At 42.7% G+C, this 24,711-nt stretch overlaps 8 protein-coding genes across 8 annotated transcripts; 5 read left to right on the plus strand and 3 right to left on the minus strand.

The window, feature by feature from the left end:
* Positions 1 to 2,246: 2,246 nt before the first annotated feature.
* EAE97_005853 (uncharacterized protein) lies at positions 2,247 to 3,356 on the plus strand (the record flags this gene model as incomplete). Its single annotated transcript, XM_038876366.1, has 1 exon — positions 2,247 to 3,356. The coding sequence occupies one exon, from the start codon at positions 2,247 to 2,249 to the stop codon at positions 3,354 to 3,356; it is 1,110 nt and encodes a 369-aa protein (XP_038732842.1).
* A 1,558-nt stretch (positions 3,357 to 4,914) lies between these two features.
* Positions 4,915 to 6,542, minus strand: EAE97_005854 (uncharacterized protein; the record flags this gene model as incomplete). Its single annotated transcript, XM_038876367.1, has 3 exons — positions 4,915 to 5,104; positions 5,204 to 5,654; positions 5,729 to 6,542. 3 exons carry the CDS (start codon positions 6,540 to 6,542, stop codon positions 4,915 to 4,917), a joined length of 1,455 nt encoding a protein of 484 aa, XP_038732843.1.
* Positions 6,543 to 7,546: 1,004 nt separating this feature from the next.
* EAE97_005855 (uncharacterized protein) lies at positions 7,547 to 10,906 on the plus strand (the record flags this gene model as incomplete). The annotated part of the gene is made up of 1 exon (XM_038876368.1): positions 7,547 to 10,906. The coding sequence occupies one exon, from the start codon at positions 7,547 to 7,549 to the stop codon at positions 10,904 to 10,906; it is 3,360 nt and encodes a 1,119-aa protein (XP_038732844.1).
* A 634-nt stretch (positions 10,907 to 11,540) lies between these two features.
* EAE97_005856 (uncharacterized protein) lies at positions 11,541 to 12,934 on the plus strand (the record flags this gene model as incomplete). The annotated part of the gene is made up of 2 exons (XM_038876369.1): positions 11,541 to 12,657; positions 12,717 to 12,934. The coding sequence occupies 2 exons, from the start codon at positions 11,541 to 11,543 to the stop codon at positions 12,932 to 12,934; spliced, it is 1,335 nt and encodes a 444-aa protein (XP_038732845.1).
* Positions 12,935 to 14,209: 1,275 nt separating this feature from the next.
* Positions 14,210 to 15,193, minus strand: EAE97_005857 (uncharacterized protein; the record flags this gene model as incomplete). Its single annotated transcript, XM_038876370.1, has 1 exon — positions 14,210 to 15,193. One exon carries the CDS (start codon positions 15,191 to 15,193, stop codon positions 14,210 to 14,212), a length of 984 nt encoding a protein of 327 aa, XP_038732846.1.
* A 1,935-nt stretch (positions 15,194 to 17,128) lies between these two features.
* EAE97_005858 (uncharacterized protein) lies at positions 17,129 to 18,247 on the minus strand (the record flags this gene model as incomplete). Its single annotated transcript, XM_038876371.1, has 1 exon — positions 17,129 to 18,247. One exon carries the CDS (start codon positions 18,245 to 18,247, stop codon positions 17,129 to 17,131), a length of 1,119 nt encoding a protein of 372 aa, XP_038732847.1.
* Positions 18,248 to 18,847: 600 nt separating this feature from the next.
* Positions 18,848 to 20,729, plus strand: EAE97_005859 (uncharacterized protein; the record flags this gene model as incomplete). Its single annotated transcript, XM_038876372.1, has 4 exons — positions 18,848 to 18,889; positions 18,946 to 19,404; positions 19,525 to 19,764; positions 19,905 to 20,729. The coding sequence occupies 4 exons, from the start codon at positions 18,848 to 18,850 to the stop codon at positions 20,727 to 20,729; spliced, it is 1,566 nt and encodes a 521-aa protein (XP_038732848.1).
* Positions 20,730 to 22,941: 2,212 nt separating this feature from the next.
* Positions 22,942 to 24,521, plus strand: EAE97_005860 (uncharacterized protein; the record flags this gene model as incomplete). Its single annotated transcript, XM_038876373.1, has 4 exons — positions 22,942 to 23,542; positions 23,659 to 23,754; positions 23,819 to 23,871; positions 23,928 to 24,521. 4 exons carry the CDS (start codon positions 22,942 to 22,944, stop codon positions 24,519 to 24,521), a joined length of 1,344 nt encoding a protein of 447 aa, XP_038732849.1.
* Between the last annotated feature and the right edge of the window lie 190 nt (positions 24,522 to 24,711).

A 24,711-nucleotide genomic window follows, 5' to 3' on the forward strand; every position in this document is an offset into this window, starting at 1 on the left:
CTTGTGTACGTAGCCACATGTTTGACCAACCGAAGTGGTTAATAATAGATAGAACTGTGTTGTCAACTTGAAGGAAGATGGATGAGTTATGATTTGATGAGTTGATGAGTTGGATGAATTGAATGAATCTTTATTCAATGGACTCAATCCAGTTCTTCTCCATACCGTAAAGTGTACACGCTTCTATTCCCTTCTTCTCCTACCTGTACGAAGTACATAACACATAACATAATCATCAACCATGTCGAGATCTTCATTGCTGGTACCCACTTCCGACAATTTTTTTTCTTCTTCATCCTCCAGACCTTCCTTCACACAGTACACACACAGACATAGCCGGCCATAAGTAGGTTCAACCTAACATAAAGCACCAATGATCTCAGTCTTTACAATCATCACATTTCATACTTAACCACTGGTCCTAACCTAACCTATGGCTCTTGACCATGACCATGACCATGACCTTGGTTTTTATTTTTTTTGTCTTTAAAGAGCTAAACTCCCACTTTCTCAAAACGATTGAAGCCATCATCTTGTCTTGTATCGTTTCCAATTACAATTTTCATCGCTTATTATTCATGCTGCCATGAAACCAGCCAACCAGCCAACCAGCCATCCAGCCAACCAGCCATCCAGCCATCCAGCCATCCAGCCATCCAGCCAACATTCTCAAAGCACAGTACGCATTCGGGAAAGCCGGACACAACGTCAATGAGTAAGTGATGAGTGAGCAACAAAAAGTCGGAGTCTCGGCCGATTGAGTCTCTGGAGTCTGGGCAAACGCTGGGTATGATGGTATGAAGAATACCTGTGAGGTATATCTGTAAGGCTTGGTACCGTACATTACGAAGTACGATTAATTAACTCCGCTACACTTACTCTCATTGCTTTACCAGATATCTCTTACGCTACTATCCATACGTATAGAATTACACAATAACTACACAGCACAGGACAGGACAGTAGCAACGAACGCGTCCACATTGCTCTAGAGTGGGCGGAAGATGTTGATGGCTTGGGGCGGGGCTTGGAGGGATTTGGCTTAGATGATGATTAGAAAGTTGGATGGCTTTGAAGAAAAGAAAGAAAGCGACGTATGAAAGCCCTCCAAATTCTCTTTTCGATCATCAATACTGCGCCGCATCAGGTATGCTGAAAATGCAAATGATTAAGATTGATTTGATTGAAGGAGGCTGATTTATTGTCTGTTTCGATTCCAAATTGCCATACGGTTTATTACTGTTATCATTATCATTATTTATCATTATTATCATTATTATCATTATTTTATGGTCAAACGGATGGATTACTTTTAAAACCTCTCTTATCAATATTCACTCACTCACTCACTCACTCACTCACTCACACACACTCTCTCTCTCTATCTAATCCCAAACCCAAAACCCCAAACCCAATCCAACAAATCCAACAATCAATCTTCACTCTTGCTTCACTCAAAACACACTACATCATACAAGCAAATCATACTTCAACCCAATTTTCAATCCATCTCCTTCTTTCCTTACCTAACCTTGGAACCCTCTTGATTTAATCATATTACAAACTACAAACATCGACGTCAACATCAACAACAACAACAACATCAACATCGACACCGACACCGACACCGACACCAGCTTCAATACCAACGATTCAACTAAAACTCAAGCAAATTTATAGGTATTGACATTTTATTATCTACATACATATATACATACGTACATACATACATTCATACGTACATTCATACACACATTCATCCATCCATACATCCATCCATACATCCATCCATACATCCACCCATACATCCACCCATACATACATATTGGTACAACCAAAAAATCAAAGGGGTTATCGTTATCGCAAATCCCGAACCCGATTCACCGATTACATTCCAACCCCATTCCGGATTTGCGCAAAGGGGCGGTCGGCGGTCTGGCTCTGGCTCTGGCTCTGGCTCTGGCTCTGGCTCTGGCTCTGGCTCTGGCTCTGCTTCTCGTTCGTTCTCCTTCTGGTTTTGTATCGTGCATCAATCAATCAATCTTTATTCACTTGATTTGTATTGTATTGTACAACATTCATTCTGCAGAGCAGTAATGCAAAGTAGATGATATATAGTGTCTCTGTAAAGGGACTCGAGAGTTGTGTCTCTTTTGATTTTAATTTGTGTTAGTTATTGCTATTGCCTGCTATTTATCGTTGTTTTTGTTATTGCTTTTGTGCTCTCACCGTACCCAATCGAAACAATGTCCAGTTACCATGGAGATCATGGATCTAAATCTAGGTCTAAGGTCAAACCCGTTTTTAAGAAACTGATACAAAGCGAAAAGAATTCACTAGACTTGGATCGGCCAGCGGCGGAACAGCAGGATGGCCTCGGAATATTTGATTATGGCGCTGGCTACAGTTCCCGTTCCTCTCACGACATTGCATACAACAGTCGAGAAGGAGGCAGAAGAGGTTTTCATGCTCGTTCAACCAGCGGCACATCTCAATTTTCGATAGCAACAACAGGCAGTGCTCAGCGTTCCGGCTCATTCGTACATCCTTTCCAACAAACCCCGCGACCATACACTCCTCCTTTAGGTGCCTCCTATCAAAACTCAATTCGCGAAAGTGAAGCAACAAACAGCAGCATTGCACTTACCGAAGATGAGGATCAGTTACGACATACTTTCCGTAGTACAGCCAATTTGTCAACTCAAGCAAACTCAATGACTGGTTCAACAAATCCCATGCTTCAGCAAACCCTAAGAATTCAAACCAAGCTACCGCCGACTTCATCAAGACTTGTTCACGCAGCATCACATACAAGTCCTGTGCTGTCCCCTGAAGTAACCTCACCACTCGACACCATGTCACCCACTTCCCCATCTATCCGACAATCTATGGAAGGATTTCGTCTTCGAAGTCGCAGTGAGGTTGATAATCGTCGGCGCTCGGAAACAATACAAGAGGCACGTCGCAAGTTCCAAGAAAAAGAGAGGGCGAAAGAAGAAAAGGCAGCGAGAGAGGAAATTCGAGCAATGGAGAAGAAGCAACAGAAAGAAGCAAGACAGATTGAAAGGGGACATCGCCGTTCTTCTGCTAGCGATAATCTACCTACCCGATCAAAGAGATCTAAGTCTGATCTTACTATACACGAGAAAAGTGAAGGAATTTTTGGACAAAGTTACAATACTGCAACAGTTGCTGCCCCTCCCTTTCTCTCCGAGGAACATAGTCGGGGTTCGCCGAACAGAAGTCATACTGCAATGTCAAATACCAAAAAGAAAACACACAATGCTTGGACAAAACTGATGATGTGGTTAAAGACTCGGTTTATGCGACTGGGTAAAAAGTCTAGCAGAAAATAACATATTTTCTGTTGTTACTTGAGGGAATAGGGATTCAAATATGAAGAAATTACCAAACTCTTTCTTGATAATCTGCAAGTCTGATACTGGTCTTCTTCACATCTCTATTCCCCATTTGTCCTCCATGTATTTGTTGGATGACCATCTTCTTACTCTCCTTAAACATGATTTTACGATTTATTTTGTCCTCTGGACAGGCGTTAGGGCAGGTACACACATGATTTATACCAGAGGACCAGCATCGAGAAATTCGACAGCTTACATTTTTTCCCATCACACGCGACACATCAGCGAGGCGTTTTTGGATCATTCATTTTTTAACAGTACATCAAAGTACTTCCTTCTGGGAACAGGGCCTCTGGTTAGGGAGAATTTTACATATGGGTTTTTGATGGGATTGGATTTTTCGCTCATCGTTTTCCTTTTCATTGCGCGGCCGGAATTGCCTTGCTTTGTTTGTTCTTCGCGTGCATGGAGATGGAGATACAGTTTGGAAGTGAAGTGCCCTCTTGTTGTTTGGAGGGGAGCTACACTTTATGGGAAGAGAATGTTGTTTTTAGATGGTGGGGATTATTGGGAATTAAAAGATCTGATTTGTTATTTTGCTCGGTGGGGAAAGTTTGCGCATGGCAGTCAGTCACTAGCATGCTTCCATGGAGCTGGCTTTGGCTGCGCATTCGATGGGATGGGATAGGATAAGGCGGTTTTTTTGAGCACAGATAGATTAAGAACAATGGAGAAAATATACTTAAAAATAATCTATGCCTTGCTTATGTGTTTGTGTGATTGAGGAGGTAAGAGAGTAATCTAGGTCATGCTAGAAAGGTCGTGCTGTATTGGCTTGTCTTTGACTTTGTACTTGTACCGCTTGATCTCTATATAAAGAAGACCAGGGGATGATTGAGACAGAGCAAAGAGAGCAAAGAGAGGATAGAAGTGTGTAATAGATAGACTTGATGGGTTGATGGGTGGTTGGGTGGAAAATATAAAAAGTCTTTTTAGATAAATAGGAGGGAGACGAATAGGGCAATAGTAATATGATTGATTAATAACGATTCAAAGAGTACTTTGTGGTTTGTTGCTGATGTGATGGAATATTTATGGGAGGTGAGGTATGAGGTATGAGGTATGAGGTATGTTTGTGATGGTAGATTGATAAATGGATAGATTGAGACCATGAAGTTAATGGGGGGCGGTTGGGATCGAGATTGACATTGAATGAAGTTGAGGTAGGGGAATATTTTGGGTTTTTATTTATTTATAAATGTATGTTGGGAAGGAAGAAAAGAAGGATTGCTTGGATGGGATAGATAGGCTTGGGAACGCGGGGATTTGGAAATTTAGGATTTGGGTGATTAGTAACTGGGAACTGGGAATTAAAAGTATTTTTTCTGTCTTGAGAGAGGGAGAGGGAGAAGGAGAAGGAGAGAAAGTATATCTTTTTATATTTATTCGCAAGAATACATAAAGCCCCTCTAATGAATACATACATACATGCAGGCATACTTAATATCTCCCCCCCCCCTCCCCGTCCTCAAAATTCCCCAAACAAACAACCTCACGTCCGCACTGTAGCATTCCAAGCCGAGTACCGCACAATCTGTCGAAAATGTCCATACAGACCAATGCCACTCCCGAGTATCAGATAGAGCGGGTAGAGAAGCGTGAATTTGAGCATCATCCGTTTGCTGACGAATTCGGAGAGAATGAAATAGGTTATTAGGAGGCTGCCGATTAGGCAGAGGGTTCTGGGGGTGGAGAGGGGGGTTAGTTTGGGGGTTGGATTGGATAGGGAGGGATTGGAGGGATTGGGGTGTGGCAGTGTGTGATGGAGAAAAATCACATACCCAATAATAAACAACCATTCCGAAGCGGGAAACTCGAAGAAAATCAGATTTTTCAATTGTGTTCCTGTGCGCGGAAACCCGGTGATTAGGAAACTCATCATCAAACACGTATATTGCGACACGAGATAGTAGCTCAATTCCCGGATGAGCAGTAGAGAGAGCAGACCAAAACGCGTGAGCAGATTGCGTTTCGTGTGGTGTGGAGGTTTGCGGTATGCGAGGGCGCAGTGGCGGGCGCTGGCTTGCGTCCAGCCTTGGGCCCAGCGGAGACGCTGTTTGAGAAAGGAGGAGAAGGTTGTGGGGGCCAGTTCGTAGGAGATGACGTTGGGCTCGTGGATGCAGGTGGCGCCTTGGGAGAGGGCGCGGAGAGCGGAGTCGATGTCTTCGGTGAGCATGCTAGCGTCCATTTTGAGATCGCGGAGGAGAGGGGCGCGCCAGTAGCCGTTGGAGCCTGGGAAGGGGGTTAGAGATGTTGGGGGTGGATGGGTATAGGTTGGAATGGAGAGGGGAAAAGAATATGTTTACCGGTGAATAGACCATAGCCAAATAAGGCAGCGCGCCCGGGATGGGATGTAGCATAGATCTTGTCGAATTCTACTGCAATCATACCAGTCAAGAATGTCGCCTTGGAATTCTGAATCACACATCGTCCTTGCACGCAATCGACTTCATCGTCGGCTAGAAATCTCTCGACTGCCCATCGTGGTCCATACGGATGAGTATAGTGATCGCAATCGAACAAGGCAATGATTTGTGCTCCAGTATATAAGGTAAAGAAGTAATTGAGATTATGTGCTTTGGAAGTGGAGTCCGGTACTTTGATTATTCTCAAGCGAGGAATTTTTGCAGCGAGGTCATTCATTTGGGATTCGAGCGGCTCGATGGGCTTGGGCGTATTGTATAATACGTTGATCCGGATCTTATCTTGGGGGTAAGCAATATGGTCTAAAGCGTAATAGATTCTATCCATGATAATATCTTGCTCGTTGGGGAGATATGCGACGATAACAAGATCCAATATTAAGAGTTGATCATCGGGAGTAGGAAATTTCCAGCCATTTTGCTCCACGTTGTAAAGTGCTTTTCTTGCGATTCTGTTGGGCTTGAGACTGCAGATGGCTTCCATAACATTCGTGGCTGCTGTGTAGGAATTTGTAGAAAGATAGATAAGCCAGAAAATCTCTATCAACTTTGGCGTGCAAAACATGTAAAGACATGTTGAGAAGATAAAATAAGAGATGATTAAGAGGAAGGGCGTCCAATCCAGTAAGAAAGCTGAAGCTCTAGAAACATGATTACACAGAGCAACAGGCTTTGAAGGAACAGATAGCTTCGACATTCTGCGAAGAAGAACAAGAAATGAAAGTATAAAATTCTACCTAAAGGAATGACTACGAAAGAGGGATATGTACAGGAGTAAAATGATAAGAACAGACAGGCAACACTTTACGCTTTTTCGAGGTCCGAATGAGATTCAAGATCGTGATTGAGATCCATCTCGATGTACCCTTGGTATTATCCACGAATAGTATCATACCCAAGCTGATCAAACTATTGAAAGCGGGTGGCTCTGTTGGCAATATCCATTAGCACATCTGGCAATGAGATGTCCGAGATGAGAAGATGAAAAATGTGATATGTTAATTTTATATGGAAACTTGTGTCTTGAAATACAGCAGTGAGGCTTGTAGATGTTCTAGATTCTTGAATAATTTTTCCTCTCTTTGAGATGCATTCTGTCATCAATTCTCTATCTTTCGTCACATAAAGCAACGAGCAGCCTGGGAGGCGTTTATGTCGAATGCTTCATGCCATTCGGTGAACGTATATCGAAAGTACATTTGACAAGTGAATTTCAATATTGACATGCAGATCAACAACAAATAATTTATTTATGTTGTCGTTGGACAACTGAAGTTCGAGAAAAAAAGAACTCATGAATCTAAATATATCCATCGCTGGAAAGACCCGTCGGGAGCTAAAAAGCCACTGAATGAGCCACTGAAGCCACCCTAAATCTTTGGGCACGTGCGGGGCTACAATCTTCTGATGAGATCTTCCTCAACTACTTGTGAAGCATGCGCAATTCACAACATATGTTTATACTGGCTGAGATATCTACAATTTACATTTAGTCTGAGACTCAACTGTCTTGAAAAGTAGATTTTGATAAGACACCATGATTTATGGACGTCGGCCTCAGCCTGGAGGAGGATCTGGGCGCCTGAATTTGATATTCACAGCAGTCCATGAATATGCAATTTAAGATTTATGTTATGGTATGATAGATGTGAGCTCGAAGAATTCCTCTACTCTCATTGCTTGCTGTTCTTATTGTTGATCATGTATACTCTTTCTATTCTGTCTTTACTCTTCACAGTTGCAACCTCTGTCTACGCCGAATCTTCTTCTTCTACCACTACGATCGCCCCGAGTGATGATTGTTCTTGTGGATATTATGATGTAGTAACTGGAAATCTCTTTACGGAATCCCTGATTACTTACTTCAATGAGACCGATACTCTTTCGGACGAGTTTATACTTCAATCCTATGAAAACAAGTACGAGAAGGATTACAACAGCATATTTCGCCAAGGTTCTAATCCTGTGAATATCAATCTTCTCAACAGTTCATCAGTTGTATCCAACAATCATGATTCTACATCTCAAGTTCTGTTAAAATCACGTTCTTCACGAGATACATCGTCAAACTCTACTCGCGGGACCAGCCCGACAACAGCCAGTGGAGAGGCCGGTAACTCTTCAATTGCCAATGATACAACATCACTGTTCTCTCCATCTGGTAGATCCTTTACTTCATCCTTAAAATTGTCTGTTGACCCACCAGATAGGGATCACTTAGTCACAGGTGGTGGTATCAAGACTGTGAGACAGGATATTCAATATGGTTCCGCACGGGCATATCTTCGTCCCTCAAGTCAGGGGGTTGGAGGAACTTCGCTCTCGATGATGTTCCGCTACAACGAATCAGAATCTATGGAAATGAATATCATGAACACCAACCAAAATTCAAGTGCTTGGGTTACGAGTTTGATACATTCGGAATTTCCAAATCCATCGTTGGGCACAAACTTCAGTATTTTTGCCGAGAAGAATATCTCTCTATATGATTACAACGAATTTCGACTGGATTGGACAAAGAACGAAGTTCATTGGTACATTGGAAAGGATCTTGTTCGATCATTTTCTAAAGAAAATGGCTCTATGCCATCTACTCCTTCTCCCTTCTTTATCAAGCATTGGTCTACAGGAAATCCATATTCTATGCAAGGTCCACCCGTCTCTATCTCCGAAGCGAATATTGGGTGGGTCCGACTATTCTTCAATTCATCGTTAATGAATTCCACGCATCATGCAGATTTCGATGCACGATGTAATGTTAAAGCCGCATGTTCAATGGAAAACACTACTTTACGTGGTTCTTCGGCTTTTCCATCAGCCGCTCTAAGTCCTTGGGAACACCGTGTTGCTCATGGTACACTTCGATGGGTAGCGATTTGGTTCAGCGTTGGCTGTATGTTCGCAACTTCGACAGCTTTAGCGAACGCTTTCCTTAGGCTCAAAGTCTTCAAGGAAATAGAAGAAAATCTCCAAAATCCTGCGGAGGATGAAACTAGTGTGATAAGCCCACCTTCCCCGCCCGACGCATATTCTAGAAATGCAAGCTTGACACCTGCCCCATCGTATCGGACAAGAATCGAATCTTATAATTCAGGGACATCAACTTTAGTGTCTTCATTCAATTTTTCGACCGCAAGCCATTCAGGTGAACGAGGCTTAAGCGGCATTGGGTCTATCGATCAAATATACAGCAAAGTCGATCACGAGTGGAAGATGCGCAGAAGTAGCTCAGGCGACAACACTGAAAATGCAATTTCTATCAACGATTTACCTCCTAGCCTATCCCCATCATTACCAAACTCGCCGAATTCCAGTCGATTTGATATTGAAATCAAAGACAAGCCTAAACGAGTCTCGGGACTTAACAACACTACCGCTGCTGATAACCTGGATCACATAAATCTCGATATAGAATCCAACGCTATACATCAGCAGCATCAGACAGATAGCCAATCTCGTCTAGATGGGAAGGATATGACAAACAAATTCCCCACATCTGCATTCTCAACACATGAAAGTGCATCTCCAACTGAAACAAGCCAAAGAGTCGACCACTTAGCAGGACTCATCACCATTGCAGCAATAAATGTAACCGTTCTTCATTTCTGCCTGACTTTCGTACCGGCCGTCATTGCCCCTGGTGCTTTTGCTCACTATTCCGCTGAAATATGGATCAACAAAACCATTGTACCTTTCTTTCTCAATCAAGGAGCCCTTGGTATTTTCTTCACCACCTCTGCACGATTCCTCGTTACTCCTTTTCTGCGCGATGGGGATGTCTCTTCTATATCTTCGAAGATAGTCAGTCGGGTCTTCCAAATCATGTTACCGGTTCTTACATTCGTCCTTCTAGAATACTTTCTCATTCTCTCAGGAGCAACTTATTATCTTCCTTTCTTGCCATCGATTACCTGGAGTACCTGGCCTTATGTGATTCCATTTCCTCATATCGGATATCTTCTCAATGAAGTCATCGCACTCGCTTATACAATCCCAAACGCAGTCCCTCTAATAACCTTCAACTACTGTACCGGCGTTCTCTGGACTATCCCCGTAGTCATTCAAGGATCATGGACTACGCTTCTTGCCATTCTTCTCATAACCTCTATTCCGAACCCGAAGAAACGTTTCCCATTCTATGTGTTCTCATTATTGATTAATTGGTACTCGCTCTCCTGGTCTTCGTTCTTCTGGGTCGGCGTTCTACTTACCGATCTCGAAATTACATACCACATGCCAAGATACCTGCACAAACATCCTTTAATCTATTACCCCCTGATTTTGATCCTCACGATTCTCGCTCTTCTAGCTCTTAGTGCAGATACCTTCAATCAATGGCTCAATTACAGCATCATAGCTAAAGAAACACTCATTCATCCCGACCCAAACACGGGTCTTCCAGCTACCATCACTCACAATTCCGGATATCCTGGTTATCCGGGGTATTGGGTTCCTCATTTCAATGGTCTCATATTCTGTACGGCCATCCAATGCCTTGCATCAATATCTCCTTTAGTTCAGTCATTTCTTTCGGCAAAACACCTCATGTTGTTATTCCCACATGTTTTCAGCATGTATCTATTCCATGGTATGATCTTCTGGTCTCTTGGTGCTTGGGTCTGTCTTACTCTTAACAACATCCTACCATACTGGGCAGTGTTAATTGTAACCGCTGTCGTGTGTTACACAGTTTTATTTTTATCATTACCTATGTTATCATTAATAGCGGGATTGTTTGGGAAAGGGTTAGCAGGCGATATCAAGAGGGACTCTCAAGAAGAGCCATTGAAGGGGCGGACAACATTAACACCGTTCGGAAGAGATTGGTTGAATCGAAATGGGATGACTGACGGTATTCCTGTAGTCGGTGATGAGGCATCGACTGAACAAAATAAGGTTGAAAGGATAAATGCAGGGCAGAAGAAAATGAATGAAATAGAGATCCGGGTTATCGAGTGCGGCGGGGAAGTTGGTGGAGATTCTAATGTTAGTTCTACCGACAAGGTGGACAGGCTTGGCTCTGCCGACGGCGAAGTGGGTGATCAAATCATTAAGGCTTGAGGTGGGAATAGAGGGCTATTTGTTGCTTGGTAGTGGGGATATATTCTAGAAGGTGTCATTTTCACACAAACTACCTAATACTTCTGTTATAAGAGATCAATTTTATTTCAATACCATCAATGCAATCCACTAAACAGCCCTTGTTTACATTCATTAAATCCGATGCTACCATCCAAAATGTAATGTTTCCCTGATGATTTTTTTATAAAAAAACTGGCTACTGTCTTAGTTTCACTTTAATAGTCTTGATATTGTGGAAATCTGATTTCCATTAGCCTACTGAGTTCTGACACGGTCTCTAAAATCCGCTGCTGCTGGAAAACTAACCCCTTTTTGTTACCCGAGACAAATCGCTTGTCAAGTCTCAAAATTATATTTATTCACATGAGACATGACAGCTGAACTCGAAGGTGGAGGATAATTTAAGCAGTAGTCTTGATAGTCTGCATAGCAAGGTAGACCTAGAATATTGGCTATGAGTAAGCAACCTGCCTTGACCTAAGTAGACTACCTATCTGAAGTGTCTTTAACAAGCTATCTTTCAAACTATCATGGAGTTGTATGCCTCTTCATTCCTTTGAATCGTCATTTATAGCCAAAAAGATTCAAGAAGTTGGCGATTATCACGACCACCATGAAGTCATTCGCACAACCGCCACCTCATGATACTGCACAATCTACCTATCTTCTAGGCCTACGCGGTTTTCTCATTTTGCAAGCTTTCCTCTGGATATTCCTACAAACTTTTGTTCCTGCTACAGTCAAAAGTAATATCATTACTTTTCCTACAGACACTCCGACTTATCAGAATCTCATTCGCAAGATTCTATCACCGATATTCTGGAATGAATCGCTTATTTATTCATCTTTTGTTTTCTTATCCGCAAGAGTTCTATGCATCTCTTTCATCAGTTCGCCAAGTAAACAAATAATTACATCTTCAATATTCCGAAGATCGTTCCGCCTCATAATCCCAACAATCTTTTCACTTTCTCTCGTTACACTCCTTTCGCAGACCACCTCCACTACTCACCTCGCATCCCTCTTCATTATCAAAACTAAGAACCCCAGTATTCAAGCTCTCTACACTCTTTGCTCGCCTATCCCCCTTACCCTCTTCAACTCCCTCTTCACCCTCTTCCTCTCTACTTCCCACACACCCTTACACAATTTATCCGCCGTCCTCGCGTTTCCATCCGGGACCCTATCAATTGTCCCCATCCTCTACTCCCAATCCTACACCCTCTACATCACCACTCTCATAATCCCCTACACTCGACCCCTCTGGCGCCTCAAATACTCGTCTCTCTTTCTTTTCACCGCCTACTGGGTATCCTCCTACTCCTTCATATCTATCAGCGGCCTCCTTCTAACCGACTTTCTCCTCCTGCCAAATTCTCCTCTCCTCATTATTTCCGCAGCCGGATTCCCATTGCCGAAACGGATCACCAGGAAAAGAATCCCGTCTTGGATTCCTTACACATTTATCCTTTTGGTCGGCCTCGGACTCCAATATTTCTATACCACTGCAGATTCAGCAGTGGGAACAGCAAATGCGGAATTGAAAGCTCATACGGACATTTATGGTTCTTTGGGTGGACTCAACACTACTCCGGATTTGAAGGAACAAACGCCTAGGATTGCGGATTGGTTGGTTTTGTGCGGTGGATTTTTGTTGTTGGAGACAAGAACATCGGTGCAGAATCTATTCAAAAATGCGGTGCTGGTTCCTCTTGGGAGGAGAAGTTTGAGTAAGTTATTGTTGTTTTGTATCGATATGGAAAACTGTAGACTGATAAGTGTTACCCAGGTTACTTCTTGACGCAATCGATTGTTATATATTCGGCAGCTATCCCTCTATATCTTCACCTGATCATGGATAAGGATGTCTCAGCAATAGCAGCGACTTGTATTTGTCTTGTGGTTTCAATTCTGGGGACGGCAGTGTGCGGTGAGATTTTCTATAGAATGATAGAGATTCCGAGTTTGTGGGCGGGTGTGTGGAGCTGGGATTGGATTAGGAGATGAGGAGACTGGGCCGCGGGTTGGTGAAAGTAATAATGTGCTGATAAATAATTATTATGGTATGTAGTTATTGTAGAAGAAGATGGGGTCGAAATTTTTACTCTGATTGGTTCATTGTATCCGTATGAAATTGTTGAGTTTAATATTCATTATTTGCATTATTGGCACGATCCTCAGACTCTTACACCTCACCTTAATGACTTTAGTACGCAAGATGAATATGGATTCAGATTCGAACTACACACAGAAGTACCGATCGCGGGTCATACTTGTTGTGTTCACGAAATAGAAAAGAGTTGAGGATAGAGGCAAACGGAGAAACAACTTTACGGATGTTAAATACGTTACGAGATGATGATCAATCCTGGGCTTGATTAACGAAATGTGCTTTCATATAAACTGTGATGTAGGTTAATAGAAAGAATTGAGGGCATTCGTAGATCAACTAGGTTCGCATAAGAACAAATGTTTGGAGAAGCTAGACAATTGATTAATATGCTTGTAGGTATATACATATCAATTTAATCTCTCGGCTCGCTGTCGCTTATATCAGGAATAAGCGAAAAGGCTCAAATGTTATCGTTACTACTATCCATGGATATCTTAGAAGCTAGCGAAAAGTTAGAGTAAAGCGTAAGGGGTAGGATGCCCTTTTTACGTCGGATCAATCATCAATTATGATTGAATAGGAAGATTTGTTTATTCATATGAGAGAATGAAAGTGATCATATGATATAAAGTAGAAAAATAACATAAATTGAAATAATGATATGAAGTAGAGTAATGTTATAAATTGGAATAATGATACGAATTGAAATGATCATATGAACTAGGATAATAATATAAACTGAAATGATAACATGAATTAAAACCATAAGATAAAATGAAATGATGATTTGAAATGAGACAATCATCGGATTCAGAGATTTCAGAGGGTTTAGAGATTTCAAAGGGCAACAGACGGTAACTCGATGATACCAATATCTACCTAGGTATTGTTTCATACTTTGACTTACAACTTCACGTAAACAGATTTCACTTATGAACATGGTAGTTTGGATGCATACTTATGTATTAATTAAATGGGTATAGAATGTACAAGTATCATAATCTCGTTAAGTTATGATGTTGTACATTGTGATAAAGTACATCCAAAAAAAGAAACAAGCCCCTCAGGCAAACCAGAACCCCCCCCCCAAAGCTCTATCCTATGACTCCGTGCAGTCATAGGCAATAATTACTACCGAGCTAAACTACGCTATACTAAATGGATGATTATTACAAATCATACATGTCCATGTCGTTGTAGTAGGCGTCGTCGAGTTGGGCTCTTGGTTGAAACCTCAGATTCTTTGAGGTATCGATGACCATCTCCGTGTTGGATTCCGAGATGGTGAGGATGTCCGGCAGCTTCTTTGCCATGACCCAAAGTGTCCATGCGGCATCGTTGCCGGCATTGTGCTGCCAGCCTGTTGCCACAGAGCTATTGTAGCCTAAGACCAAATTGACGAGGCTTCTACCCTGCTTGTTTCCCGGGGTAAGGTGCATGGCCTGAGTATCTAAAGCCTCAGGAAAGAGGGCGTCGAAGGCATTAATCCCCCCCATGCCCAAGATCTTTTGGTCATTCTGAATGGCGTGGCCAACCAAGACTACCTTTCCGTGCTTGCTCTCATCATCAATGAGCTTTTTGATGATATTGTTTGCTCCACCAAGCGGAATGACCTCAGTGCGGCCGTAGAGGAAATCGACCTTTTCGCCGCCCTTCAGCTTTCCGATTCTGGTCCTGTACTTCGCGAATTCCTTAAACTTAAGGTGGCGGTAGTTGGTGCCAGCTGGGGAGTCTGGATCATTTGCGAAAAGGGTCGCATTATTTCCATTGGCCCGAAGAATTGAGATGCCAATTTGGGTTGGCGTACCGCGAGTATAAGTTTTGTTATTAGCAAAACACGTGTAATCGTGCGTATTGGCCTCGAGGTCAATAGCGATAAAGACATATGGCTTGATTGGTGCCATAATCTTTGCCTCAGCGAGGGAGGCGGCTTCTAAGCCCTTCGATATCTCATCGGTATCGACAGCGGACGAAATTTCAGGGGAGGAAAAAGCGGAAGTAGGAGATTCGACCGGAGAGGAGGTGGCGGAAGTGGAGTTAGTGGCGGAGGAGTCAAAGACTGAGAACTCCGTAGGAGAGGTAGCGGAAGCTACTGAGGCAGCGGCAGCAGCAGCGGCCTCCATAGCGCGACGACGGCGTTGACCAGCACCCATTTTTCGAGTTAAAATTGGAAAGTAAGGCTCTAAAGGATTATATATAAGTAGATGATCTTTAGCTAGAAGATCTGGACTTACAAGATGGTAGATTTTAATATTTGAATGTAGTAAAGTATTGTAAAGGTTGTATGTAGAGTTGGTAAAGATCTTGAAGGTTGTAAATGGTAGGACTTCAACTTTTAAGCTGGAGAGAGAAAAAAAGAAGGGAGAACTTGGGAGAGATGAACTCTTTTATAAGAATTAAAATTAGAATTTGGGCCAGCGTACGGTGCGTATAGTTAAGCGACAATGAAGGCTTATTCGCTGTACGACGCCGTTCCTGACAAGTAGCCGTGCTAGACAGACGTTAGAATGAACCAAGATCTATCGAAGGCGAGCTCATAGGTAGAATCTTGGTACTAGATCAAGATGGTACGGACTAGTCTTGGTAGTCGCTGAGTATTGTGGGGTATGGGGTATGTATGAGGTGTGGGGTTTGGGGGGTTCATTCATATCGAGGGTACTGTATTAGAATGTTACGGCTATCGTTATACACAACTCGCTCCAACTTGTGTCTCTGAATGCATTGATTAATCGGTGAGTCATTTAAAATATCACAATCACCGTCCAGGAAAAAAATTCAATGCATAGCATTGAGTTACATCTAAAGATTCACTTTGTTCAATTTTTGTGCGTCAAATTTGAGCCGCAGTACAAACCGTTACAAACGCTATTATGGGGCGAAACTAGAATTACTAGCTTGCCCCTAGGACTAATTCCAAATTTGAAAGATTTTCATTTAACTACTTGGCTTTGTAAATACTACACAATTGAATATTGTTGAGATTATTGGTCATTTTCCAGCTGGAAAGCTTCTTCTGTTGAGTGTATCTGACTTGATTCATCACGACTAGAGAATAATTATAGAAACATGATTTCCCGTAGGTTTTTGAAAAATAGAATTATATAAGTAGCAAGCTGTTGTTAACGGTGACTTTGTTACCATTCTGCTACTTGATTGGCAATTACGTCAGGTTTGGGCTAGAAGTGCCTAGGTCGATACAGAAAAGATTTTTCTCCTAATTTAGCGATCTGTGGCTCTAGTGTGAAATTTTAGCCAGCCCAATTATGAGTCACCTACCTACCAACTACCTACCTACCCAGCTTCTGGTCCAGAACGCCACGAGTGGCTTCAACTTTCGAATTTCATCCAAAATAAAAGCCTCCATGTGGTAAGAAAGCAATTTTCAAGAATGTCAAATCACGCAGCGATCGAATTTGCAGTAGATCGACCTTCCAAACACGAGGAAAGGTCAATCTGCACTATGGAGCACCCGTAGAAGAACAAAATCATGCCTGTATCATAAATTATTCACGAAATGGAAATATTTACAGAGCCAAATATGTTCCGTTTGATCATGAATCTGTAAGCAGAAAACCCTGAGAACATTGAAGCTACATTGTATAACCTCTTTTGAACCTATGTGGTAGAACCTTGCTCTCGGAGATCTAACTTGAGTTCCTAACTTCACAAAAATCATGATTGAAGCAATCGGAATACACACACTTTCGGGCCGGTTTTCCCCGAGAATGAATGAAGTTTTGATCTTTCTCAAGATTTTAACCTTAAAATTGTGTATGTTGATGGGAAAGTCTTTGGAGTGCAGAAAAGAAGAGTATTTGAAGAGTATGAAGCTTGGTAAGCTAGCCTAGATCGTTGAGGATTTGAAAGTCATGGAGAGGCACCAAACTTAGAGAACCGCCATGCTATATGGGATAATTGTGTAGAGTTATTCGTATTAAATAGAAGGGAATTAGATTAATTAGACAGAAATAATTCTAGATATCTCTTTCAGTTTGAGAAAATATCATCCGAGTGACTCCAGCAATCGGACTCTCCCGAGTTAGTATGTCTTTTCCTAGAAACTAAAACTCAAAAATTTCTGATGACGATCAAGGGTGATACATCCATTCCCTTTCATTGAATACGATTTCAAATTCGACATTATCGAATGTTCCTACAGCGGCATATAAATCATGCATGCCTTCCAATCCTGTGACGGGGAGATCTTCTACAGAATCACCCTCTTCATGAAGATTCCATCCGCCATCCTTCTTACCGTCTCTAGTAAAGAAAATCTCAACATTAATAGGGGTTTGGGCCGTGGTCTGCGCTGGCCCAGAGTCGTAAGCAGGAGGGTTGTTAACATTCCGCGGAGTGAAAGTCATTCCGATCCCGAGTGTCTGACCGGCTTGGAATTTATTTGTGAAGTCCTTACCGCCCCAGAGATCATTGATATATTTATGACCATCGTCCCCGTGAACGCCTAGTGCTCCTCGATGCCATCCAGGCAATCTGAAGGTTGGGTATGGTTGCGCAACAAATCCTAAGCCCAAAGTAATCTCTCCGCGATACCTATTTGATATTTTGACCTCAAAGTATATCGTCTTGCCTATTTCAGTTCGTAAAGGAGAATGCGCGTATACGGAGTATAGCGGAAGGGTAGAAATGATGCATGAATCCTTGCTGTTGGACTTTGTCTTTCCCGCCCAAACACCCTGTCGTAGACGCGAAAGATCACCATTGTAAGATCTTGGTTTAATGACACCAATATTTGCAGCATCAAGTGCTTCTAGAGCTGCTTGTGGGAACTCTACAGGCGGTGCCAAAGGGTTCTGTTCACACCATGCTTTCCCTTGTAATGCCTCTTCTTCGGTGGCGTTGTTTGCATCGCTTCGCTGATAACCCATAGATGGGGGAGGGGGTAGAAGAGATGTATCGGGAACTGCGGTTTGCCAGTCATGATATGGTGCTTGAGCTTGCGACGGTGGTGGGCCCGAAGGAGGGGTATATTCGTGCGAAGGTGGGGGACCAGGTGGGGGTGCATATTGATCATTATAGGGCGCATGTTGTTGTGAAGGAGGTGGTCCCGCTGGGGGAGAATAAGATTCATTCTGCGGCATTTTTATTGAACCTTTACTTTGAGGTATCGTGTTGACTGGTCGTGAATTGAGGTTCTCGTTGTCAAATCCCGGTGATGCGTCGCCCTTCAATTTGCTTCCGAAACACATATTCAAAAGGTTTATAGAAGTTTTTCTAATTGAGGAACCAAGTAGTGATTATAAGCATGAGAATGTTGATTCATGATTCCAATCATGGCTGTGTGGAAATGGGCTGTGCAATCAAGTCATACGAATGCCTAGCTGTGCGTCTCCAGCGCGCCTAGTAAGCGCGGCCACGCCTTCCACAACTTCATCGCCTCGACAAAAATCATCAAAACATTCCAAATGAGCCGGCATACAAAATTTCCCGTAGTTTTGGCTACTATTGTTCAAAAGACCCGCAATTCATTCGGAAGATCCCTCTTTCGTGGGGAATTGAAAATCGGTATGTTCCGAACATTTTTGCGTCAAAGGAGATGGACAACATCCTTTGACCACTCAAATCCATGAGCTCACAAGCTCTGGTACCTTAGCTGTAAATGACCTATCTATGAATTCGATAAACCAATGAAATTGCTGATTCTTGGAAGTGAATGGCTTTATTGCTGGGCAACTTCCGATGAAAGAGACTTTTCTGTGGGCGCAAAGCCTTTTACTATCATGCATTTTACTTATATAAACAAATTTTCACTCGCGTCAGAAAGCTCTGTGCTCGTCGAAAAATGAGTTATGTCGTCACATCGCTCTGCTTCGTTCAGAATATCGGTTCATGTTAGTATACATCAACACAATGTGTATAATAGCAAGGCTTACGATACGTGCTCTAGTATCCGGACTGTGATGATTCGAGATATCCCACGTTCCAACAACTTCTGCACAATCAAGATGCTGCTGTGGACCTTATAGCTAAGAAGGCTGCATCTTTGCCATGGATTGGCCCACCGAAGGGGGGCTTCGTCATTAATGAGAATGGATATTCTCGTCCCTATACGAATGCCACAATTTTTGCTCAAGCAGATGCATTTGGAAAAGCTATCATTGCTTATGAGGTGCACGGAGATATTCTCAAGAAGTATGTCGCCCTGGGTGGGGATCGAAGTAAGCTGGGAAGTCCAGTCACAGACGAGTTGTGGACCTCTGACCGTGGTTGTCGTTTCAATAACTTCACTTCAGGTGCTATTTATTGCAATCCTAAGATTGGTACTTGCGCAGTGAAAAATGAGATTTATAAGAAATGGATGACTATGGATGGGGCTGAAGGGGTAATGGGATATCCAGTTTCTGACGTGAGTATTAAACATTCCTTGGCTTGACGCGTTTAGACGACAACTTCTAATACTATATACAATCTGTTGTTTTTCTTTCACTCTTCGATGCTGAATAGGCACTGATTTTTGTATATGAAGGAAACATTGACGCCCCGCGGAGTGACTCGATTCAATATGTTTTCACACGGTGGAGCTATCTATTACACTGTAACTCGCGGGGCATTCTGGATTTATGGAGATATCTACAAGAAGTGGATGGCCACAGGTGGCGAGTTGGGGGACCTAGGCTATCCTGTATCAGACGAGGAATTGGCGCCCGACGGAGTGTGTCGTTTCAACAAATTCTCTGGCGGTGGCGCTATATTCTCAACCCCAGAAGTAAGCAAGTTTGATACTCTGGCTTTGCACTTCCCAGTTCCGACTTTCCAACTATAAAAATGCCCTACTTGTTGATCAACGTTGCTCGAACTCCTCATCTTTATTATCTGATTAGCGGTTACTAATCTTAAAACTTCCAGCGTGGTGCGGTTAAGGTAGCTGGGGAAATTTACAAAAGGTGGATAACTCTTGGCGGAGGAAGTGGATACTTGGGCTCCCCCATCACCGATGAGATTTCTGGCAAATACGATACTCGTTATAATGACTTCTCTGGCGGTTCGATATGGTGGCATCCCTCTATTGGCACCCGAGAGTTTGCTGGAAAAGAAACAAATTATAACATCAACATCACCGAAATTTTGATCGATGAGCTTCGCTCTGCGCGTGTAGACACTCTTTATATTACAGCTTCCATCGCTACAGTATCTGGCGGGGTGCAATCTATTGCTCTTCCTCTTGGCGAGCACTCGGTTGGTTTCGTGTATCCTAGCTTAATGTTCCAGAATTGTTCAATTGGCGATGAAGAGACAGTCACATTTACATATCTCGTCGTCCACAACCATTCTAATAAACGAGAGGATGTTCGCAAAAAACTCGAGGTCGCCATACATAAACTTGGAACAGCTGCCATAGAAGAGAGTGTGATTTCTCTGAATTCAATGCGCAAGCTATCGATTGGAGACGCTATCGGTACAGCTATTGGCAGAGCTCCTGTGCCTCTGAGTCAGCCAGCTGTTCGCCCATTTGAGGGATGGGCCGATAGTGGTGGTCTAGGGATGCCATTCCTGAATTGTGACGGCGTTGTTGCTGCGGAGGTCACAACGCTGAAGGGTAGCGATATCAAGGCACATTTAATCGTGGGGAACACATGGAAAGTTAACGATAAGCATGTGGGCACAAAAGCGCCTGATTGGTGCGGCTCAATTTCCCGATACAATGTATCATGGAATGTGGAATTTTCATGAACTTACTTGTTGCGTAACGTTGATGTATCCTGCAAGTTGCTTGGTAGTGTATAAATTTTTCGATCACCTAACATTTTTGATCTGGATCATCAGCGGGTGTACGGACTAACAGGACACTGCAAAAATGGACTCGTGAATATCTCTTGATGTATCAAATCATTCACTTTGGGAATTATTACAATTTTTGATTAGAGATGGAACAATCAGAATGTGAATTCTGAATCAAACAATTGGAGAATGAGTTTGCTAGAAACATCAAAAATTGGGAAGTGTCCTGTCAATCCATGCACCCACCAGTGGATCTGTCTTTCTTTCAACAAGGTAGCGAAACTATGAGGTGGATTTAATGATGAATTATTGTCCCTTTTGACAAACGCTTGCAAGTTCTGAATTTTGAGATTGAAAAATAGCTCATGAAGCACGATGACTGATAAATTCCAAAAATGAAATGCCATTAAAATCTATGACCGGATGGTGACGATGAATGTGTTCTACTGAATGCAACAAACCACTATTGCATGAGATTGAATATCGATCGTGTTTGTTCTATTGACTAGGTACTTAATGGTTATTCAACTGATACATACCAGGTGTTAGTTTATCGTATGCAAGATAATGGAAAATCAACATCTTGTAAATCAATCGAAGTCGTCTGATGTCTTCTGCTTGAAGTCTTCAGGCGAGGGCAGTGAAGAGTCAGAGTCTGGGGCACTCGGATCAACTTTACCCCCATGTTCCTAGGTAGTTTCGGGTATTCTCTAACCTCATCTTCACTCACAACAACGGCCAACGAGACTCCGAAGAGAAGTGTTACAAACTTCTACTCTCATGCATTGAGATGATAACAAAGAGCTATATACCTATATTGGCGTCACTTAAAATAGGATCCGATAGGAATATGAGTCTGCGAAAGACCAAGGAATTCTCAAAGATTGTTCCCACTTACTTTGTCCAGCTTCATTATACTATCACGCTAATTCCCGTCCCGTACTATCGCGATGTGAATATTACTGAGTCTAAATGAATGGGAGAGATGCGCTTGGTCAATCATGGAAGGAAACGATCTCTTCATGTCGACAGGAAGACATCAGACGCAATCTCAAAGCTCAAGCTACGTGAGATAAAATGTATGGAGCTAATGTTGTTCTAAAATTTCTTCCGCAGAATATTGCCAATGATGGAATGCTTGACTTCATAATTCAAGGAAGGAAAGGAAATATATATGAGCTCATGTATCGTCATCTCGGGTTCTATGAGTTTGGCATCACTGGAATATGTCATCGGACTTATTAAATTGAGATCAGAAGGGTGGGTCATTGCAGTACAAATCCTTTGTTCTTTGCATTATTTGTTTCAATTTTCGTTTGATCTGATCTTTCATCATGCTCTCTCCACATCTGATCATATCGTACTATCATCCAAAGTCTTGTCACTGGAGCATTTTTTTAAGACGAGGAGCTCAATTGTATCAAATTTGATAATACGTTTTACCTTTAGCTAGGTACCCAGCAATTAAGTCATCCTGGGCGTAAAAAAAAATACCAAGTCCAAATGTACCTCTTCGCCTTGGGCGGGCAAGTCAAAAAAAATATCTTTGTGTGGGAAATTTTCTAAGGGATAGAGCAGTCAAACTCTTCATGCATCTTACCAAAGCTACGAGGTTGTGAGAATTCTGGAGTTTCGATATCAATGTTGAGACAGAGAATCACTTCAGACGTGGGGTCTATCAATGCAAAATACTAGATGCGTTTCAGTTTGCTCCACAGAACACCGTTTTCAGGGTCGAGACACGAGTGAACAAGATGTCTGTGCTCTGTGATATAGATTAAGCGCAGTACAGTATAGGAAATTTATGCAATCTTTGGCTATTGTACAATAGATACCATGGTTGATAGCCTTTTTCCAAGGTCGTTCGATAATGACCCCTGATTGAGCCGAATTTGCAAAGTCATAATATGGCAATATCCAGAACTCCTTGTCGTGAAATTTTTGAAAGCTCTCTCGCATCTTTCTGTTATCACCGCCGGTCGTGTAAGATATCGATATCAATTTTGAATTGTCTTGCTTGTTCTTGTTTGTGGATCCATACGTTGGAATTTACAGCACATATTACCACGACACTTACACTCATGCCTGTTTAATAATTAATATATCGACGCTTTTTAACGAATACTTACTTCATCGTAGCTGCGGATTGGGATTTCTTGTTTTGATGGAGTTGTTGAATGACACTTATAATGCGAGCTGTACAGACGGAAAGGTATCGGTGCGATCAGCTCCCAAATCAGGACCCAGAAAGGAGATCGAGATCAGGCATGAGCATGACGAGTCTGCGGAAGTCTCATCACTCAAACGGAAAGCAGAGCGTGAAATTATGGAAGTCACTGTGATCACATCGATTCCCTCGACATCCACGCAAGCTTCGACTAGCTCATTGATAACATCGCCCCCTTCATTGTTCAACCGGGCTGCTCTTGCAGAACCTCAGGCCGGACTTGACTGCAATTCTCAGATCGAGCAGTTCAAATCTCAAGCTTCACAGCAGAACTCTCAACAGCTATCCCAAGCAACACAACAATTTTCGCAACAGGTTTCACAGATATCACAAAAGGCTTCGCAATCTGTTAGCCAAGCCCTCGCTGTCCAAACCTCTGCTCAGATTGCTCAGTCTTCAGCACAAGCTGCTCGATCCTCGGCCCAAGCTGCTGCCGACGTAGCCAATTCTTCTTTGTCTTCCATTAAAATATCAGCATCATCAGCAGTGGCTGCGGCATCAGCGAGCGCTTCTAGTGCGGCTATGAGTGCGGCTATGAGTGAGTGAACTTCCACTGGCTATACATGTCCGGGTAGTACCAGGCCCACTAAGATTGAGATCTTCAACTACTAGAAGAAAGTTTGCTTGTAAAGAATGGGTGTTGACTGTTCATAGGCGCTTCTGCATTTGTGTTTTCGGCTCTTTTGTCAGCCAGTTCTTCTGCTTCCGTGGCTATTTCTTCAGCGGATGCTTCTGCTAGTGCCGCCAGGGGTATGTTATTGAAATCCTGTTCTAGAACTCATGCTCAAATTGCACGGCTAATGTTTTAACCTAGCTACTGCCACATTTGCGATTGCACAGGCTCAAGCTACAATCTCATTAACTAACGTATGGATAAATATCACAATAACACATGCACTACACATAATTAACGATAAAATTAGTCACAAGCTTCGGCGTCAGTACGATCATCACAAGTCCAAGCCATCACAGCAACACAGGCTGCAATCGCAATTGTGGGCTCCATAATCGGCTCCTCACTTTTATCCATCCTCTTATATTTCCTCCTATCCAGATACAGAAAACGCAAACAAAACGAAGTCGAAAATGACAATTTCCCGGTGAAAAATTACAAAGAACCATTAACCCTTCCAATCTCAGAGCGGAAACCCATAAGAATATCATACATCATACCAACTCCTCCTCCCGATGCCCGATTTCCGGAAGGAGGTCCTTTCAGTCTGGACAAATTCTGGTCGATGCGAAGGTCGAGAACGATGAAGAATGCGGATGAGAGGTCAATGGATGTTCCGTTGGCTTTTGCAGGAGAACCGGAACAATCAGCTTCGGAATCAACTCCGAGACCGAGTCTTGGGGGTGCGAAGAGGGCATTGGTTTATGATGCGGATTTTCCGGATCAACCACCGAAATTTGATGATGGAGAAGAACTGGGCGATTTTGGGGGTGGGGAGAAGAAAGGTGGGCTAGTAGGGCTGGGCGGCGTGGGTAAGAAGGCTTCGATTGGAAAAGCTTTTTGAGAGATATTGATGAATCATTGGAGTCAGGTAGATAGGATAGAGTGGTGGGCAGGACTTACACTCGTAATGATGCTATAATGATGATGGGTAAATGAGGGTATAGATTATTTATTAATACTACATACACGTTAGATACGTTACTTTACTTTCCAGTCTCGTTCGATAATTCTGGTAGTTCTGTATTCATTGG

Source organism: Botrytis byssoidea, assembly GCF_014898295.1.
Source record: "Botrytis byssoidea strain MUCL 94 chromosome Unknown BBYS_010, whole genome shotgun sequence".
Classification (NCBI taxonomy): Eukaryota; Fungi; Ascomycota; class Leotiomycetes; order Helotiales; family Sclerotiniaceae; genus Botrytis; species Botrytis byssoidea.